Raw genomic sequence first — 5,567 nt, forward strand, 5'->3', positions numbered from 1 at the left:
GCAATCCATTATCCAGTTGAAGTGGTATTGTGCTACTGACTGGAGGGTTAAACCTCCGAACAAGAGGCTTGGCTCGGGCGGCATAGATGGGGATACTGCGTATTGACAACGAGAAACAACAGAAATAATCCTTTCGAGTACTCACTTTCGAACAGTCACGAAGAGAATGGACCCTACCGTGGTGACGGTTTGTGTACCTCGGCGACCCATTGGCCCATACTGGGGGGTGCCCGCGCGACAATCACAGGGTCTCTCATAGCAGGTTGGTCCATGGGTAGAGGTCTGACGAACGCAGTCTTCTGGCCCTCCAGATTGGGGGTTGGAACATGTATGGCGACGTGTTCCGTAAAAATGATAATATACTTGCATTTTCAGCCCAACACTGCTGCTTTGAGCCAAAGGCCTCAGTTGAGGACACTAATCGTCCTCCTGTCTAGGTGTGGGAGCCCTGGCAGTATCCCAACCCTCGTACAACCATGTCATTCACCACTAACAATACTCTCATGCCACTTTCGAAAACACCCATCAGTGTGTCAGTTTGTGTCGCTCGACTCACAACTAAGTCACAATATATATAAATCACGCACCGATAAGTTGGCCACGCGGGGTGTGTGCACAGCAATCTGGAATGCGTATATTGGTTTATACTAGGCGCTGGAGGGATCCAAAGTCGTGGTATGCCCCTGTGGGCATGACACTTGGACATGGTGTTGGGGGAAACCTCAGCACCATACGGAAACGTAGAGAAATTGACCAATGACACCAAAACATCACTGTTTAACACGTTGGTAGTGTTTATCGCAGTGCTATAGGCTGGAGACAATCGGCGAGTAAGGCGCGAGCTTACTGACTAGAAGGACCGCGGTTTGAGTCCAGCATTTTGACCAGTCCTGTCTAGGTTTGGACAGCCTGGCAGTATTTCCGGTCTCGTGATTTTTTGGGTGGCATGGCAACTAGGTATTGGAGGGGTGGTACAGCTGAAAGACGAAAAAAGGTCTCTGAAACAAGCAACAGGACAAAGTAGCTAATGCTGGCCTATCAATTTATCAAGAATAACATTGACACCGCTCTCGTGGACAATAGTCGGGGGGTGATAGTGACGCGCTAACTATCGCCGAGTGATTAACCCGACAAAGCATGAAAAGATCAAGTCCGGCTGTACGACAAATTGAACAAGCGACATGTCGGACCATGCGTCGTACTTTTCAAACTGGGTCGGTTGCTCGTCGTCAGGCTTCCCTTACACATGATTGGAAGTTTTGCGGTGGTATCGTTGAGACTAATGTTGGCTCGATCAGTTGAGTTTGGTTGTATAATTGACAATGACACGTGAACTCATCAATGCCACTTTTATTTATAACGTTCCAACAGATCGTCTTGGTCCCGCAAACGCATTCCGGTCTCATGTGGGTGCAACCCAAGAACGAGAACAGTTGGTTAAACGTTCACAAAGTCCAACCGATCATCCTCACAACACGCCTGCCTTTTTATCCGTGTAGAGCTTCATCGATTAACCCTAAGCATGGTGAAACGCGTTTGGCAATGTCGCACGATAACAAATTAGACTAGCTAGTTGGTGGACAAAAGAATAGTGGAAGAAAGTTAGACATACGAAGGCCGGTGAAGCCATTCGGACATCGGGACCTGCCTTCCCCTGAACACTTGAGACCGGATTCTCAATCCGGAATATAAACTGTAGCATATCTGGTGGGAACATCGACAAACTTTCGAGAATAACGAGGTGAGCTGCTAAGATTATCTGACCGATCACAGTTGCAACGCCAGAATCGGTGGGAGCACCGGCTAACCGCTTGTTGCTTGCAGTGAAAATTGGAGACGGGGCGAAAAGATGGTAGAACTTACACAGGTTTCATAGCAGTGTTTTTTGAACTCCAAATATTTCAGCCACTTCCCGACGACCTTTGCATCCAAAATCTTCAGAGATAGGGCTTTAGTAAGATAAATGGAATAGAACAGGTTGATGTACTGGTACGAAGAAGAGTTCGGGTTGAAAACTGCTCAGACAGATGTAGGACTTACGAAAGGCTTGGGTAACTCTCGCCGTAACGGTGGTTTGAATAGTACGCACGTCTTGAGAAATTCTGAAGAAGCTCTAACCCTTGAGTTCACAACAGCATTCCCCACCAACCATGTTAGGCGGTATTCCGCACCGAAATCACTCGCGGTTGAGCATTGCTACAACCAAGAAGCCTATCCCGCACGCGATTGGTCATAAGATTGGGCCACTTGCCGGTCCAGCATCAAGGCACGTTCTGATTGGCCGAAAGTGGGGCCCAAACAGCCAATCATGATCTAGTATCTGACGGATGCCGGTTAACAATGGCGCATCCAGGCATCCGAATTTCCAAAATGTAGTCGCCGCATACATTTTATGTATGATGCGCTGTAAATGTGTTTTTGACACGGTTTTGTGCACCTTCGATGGTTATTTGACAAAAAAACTAGCTTGAAAGGTTCAGACCGAGAACTAAGCTGAAAAATACGGCTATTAGAAACCGCGACTTGGTGTGCGACTGTCCAAAGGAGAGATGCCACAACATAGGATAGACCAACAACGTCACCGTGGAAGACCTCATCATTCCTAAAGGTGTAGTTTTAACCAAGTACGACGTTGCACGACTGGCCAGCTACTGGACGATTTTCAGCAATGTAGAAGGTTCGGGTACGGAAGCCATTTTTGCTGGACGGTTAGGGAGGATAGCCTAGGCGAGTAAACAGAGTAAAGACAGCTACTGAAGCCTATAACCAGACGCCCCCGATTTTCACGAAATCCATTAGCATTACCTTGGATATACTACTTATTCGTTAACCCGGACCATTGTTTCACGGGTGAGCCGTGAATAGTGCTCACTAATTTTGATCACCACAGGTGGGCCACAGTGCCCCTCCATCTATTACTATTTCATAACACACCGTACATTGCGTTGCCCATATTGGCACAATTGTCTGGCAGATATGTACGACCAAACTGCACTTCCGGTCGGTCAGTCCGAATCGCTTGTGGTCAGTCGAAATCGCACATGCGTCGACCCAAAGTCTGATTGATCCATATTGTAAGCGCAGCAACAAGTCATATTTTATTCAGTGTTGCGCAGTGCTATCTGAGTGGCACCTCCAGAGACAGTTTGAGCTTTCAGTTTGGCTCCAGCGCAAACGTTTCAGATAAGGGGCGAGATGGCCTAAGTGGTTAGAGCGCCAATTTACTGACCGGAAGGTTCGTGGTTCGAACCCGACCTCTGCCTCTCGAATTCCCTTGTCTAGGATTGGGTGACCTGGCAGTATCCCATCCCTCGTGCAACCTTCGAGTGGCATGGCAGCTAGGCACCGAAAGAGTGCTACAGCTGAACGATAAGAAGATATAAGTTTCAGATACTGTACGCTCCACATAATTGTTTAATAGTATTTACATGTTTTGGATGTATAGTTTTTTGTGCTCATAACACTGGTTTGAGGGAGCCGGACCGACCAATAAGCGTCATTTCAAAAGCCCTTGTTTGATGACCGTAGAAGCTGGCTACATACAAAAATGGTTCTGTGTTCTGAGGGATTATACTAGACCCAACAATCGATCCGTCTACTAAGGTAAACGTTTAGATAGCAAGAAACTTGTGGGATTTAGTTGGTTAAATCCAAGGCTGGAACATTAGAAGTACTCAGTTGAGGGGGTGGAATCAAGCACCAGAACCACCGGTGAGGAGCTAAGCCCTCATCGGCTCAGAAAAGGTCACTGTGCCGGAATTGTGAATAGCTGACATCACTGCGCCGGCTTAGTGAACCTAGAGACAGCTGAGAATATATGTCATCTTCCAGCTCAAACATAAGGTTCGCCTGGAGAAGAAACCGCAGGGAAGGATGGTGGGGAGATCAGGACAAAAACAAGGTGCAGAAACTTCACTAAAAAAGAAAATGTCAAACAAAATGAATTTTATCACGGTTTGAATGTGGCCAGCCGAAACCAGACCCAGTGCGGCGTAAGGGTTATCGCTTGGGGAATATGATGATGCGCACTAGTGGCCCGTGCTACTACGAAAACCTGTGTAGAAAGCTAGTCTGGGGTTTCTAAACTTGGGGTTTTTCATTAAACTTTGACATAACATCCAACTCGGTGGCGAGAGGTGTCCTACATTCAACGAATTTACTCAGACAGGGGAGCCTAAAGTTCAAGAATACTGATTGCAAACCCAAAGGAGGACGTCACAAACAAGCCGTACCAAGATGAGGCTAAATAAACTGTTTCTCGGAGGACAAATGAAGACCTGGGTCAGTTAGATAGGGTGTCGCCCAGTCCCTATATAAAATACGAGATCCGTTGCTGGAATCACGACCGCGACCCAGTCTGCGTGGGCCATGCCTCATTCAGTTTCAAGTAGATCCATCATATCAACCGAGTCAACCAGTACGAAGTAAAATTGAGTCACGTTATGTCGCACACTTCCATTAACAGAAAGCAGTGTTGGTTTCATAACGAGAGCGACGATTTCGTCTCGGATTATGGCTACGATTGGCTGTGTACTAAAGGTGGAACAACACCGTCTCCACATGTGTGGCATTTGTGTGTGAATGGAGCCAGTACGGCAGCGCATCAGCACCCGAGGAAGGCCAAACATTCACGCCTAATCCTTTAACAACAATCAGAACACAAAGCCTCTGGCCTTGAAGTGAATTCAATTCAATGGCTACCTTAGTCAGGTGTCATGGTCGGGGAGCGAAGCTTTTCACCATGAAGCAACACGACGGTGTGTCTACCTGTGCGACCCTGCTGTTCTCCTATTCACAGTCCAATGGCTTTTCAATAAGAGTCCAAAAAAAGTAAACAAGAACCTGTGTTGTTGGTCTAGACAAGCAAATTCGTTCACTATAGGAAGAGGCCAACATACCTGCTTTTTGGTACATGTTGGAAGTTTCTTTCGCCAGACCTGCGATGAGGCTAGGATCATGCTTGAGTTCAATGGCCCTGGCCAACGTGACTGAAAAAAGGGAAGGAATACGCACGCATCCATCACACGTACATGATAACAGGCGTTATGCTCAATGCACGAAGGCATGCAACATAAGAAGAACGAAGAAAAAAGGGGTCAGCCAAACGTAACTTTTTGGTTTCCGCTGCATACTTCTCCGGTAATCAAAGCGGCCTCTTTTTGAACAGCGTCAGCAGTTCTGATTTTGCGTCATGTCTTGTGGTGTCAGCAACGATCAAGAAATCCGAACCCCCAACTAGAAACCCGCAATCGACCAACGGCAGCCCGTTTCGTTCTAACTTTGTACATCTTTGTGCGTTTGATGTTCCGCCAATATCGCAGCATTCGAAAACACGGCGAGACGCAGACAGCACTGGGAAGGCGTGCACTATGACAGGACGGGTAAGCGAAAACACCCTAATACTGCATCCCTGTTACTCAAAACTCCACTAATTCCTCCTTCTCTCCCCTACCACACTGTGTAAAGTGTCCTTGCAGGTTTCAGCACTACAAGTGTGTACGGAGGCCAGCCGTCCCTAATAACTGAACACCACATCATTTGGATGAATGTGTCACGTGCAGGACACG

At 47.3% G+C, this 5,567-nt stretch overlaps 1 protein-coding gene across 1 annotated transcript in view; it reads right to left on the minus strand.

The window, feature by feature from the left end:
• The window catches only part of T265_10730 (hypothetical protein), a gene marked incomplete at both ends in the record, with an annotated part of 30,391 nt that overhangs the window by 7,645 nt on the left and 17,179 nt on the right, over nt 1-5,567 (minus strand). The window contains 2 exons of the mRNA XM_009177190.1: nt 1,613-1,803; nt 4,899-4,988. Of these exons, the coding sequence (XP_009175454.1) occupies nt 1,613-1,803; nt 4,899-4,988 (281 nt within the window). The remainder of the gene's footprint in view (nt 1-1,612; nt 1,804-4,898; nt 4,989-5,567) is intronic.

This window comes from Opisthorchis viverrini (assembly GCF_000715545.1).
Source record: "Opisthorchis viverrini unplaced genomic scaffold opera_v5_399, whole genome shotgun sequence".
Classification (NCBI taxonomy): domain Eukaryota; kingdom Metazoa; phylum Platyhelminthes; class Trematoda; order Opisthorchiida; family Opisthorchiidae; genus Opisthorchis; species Opisthorchis viverrini.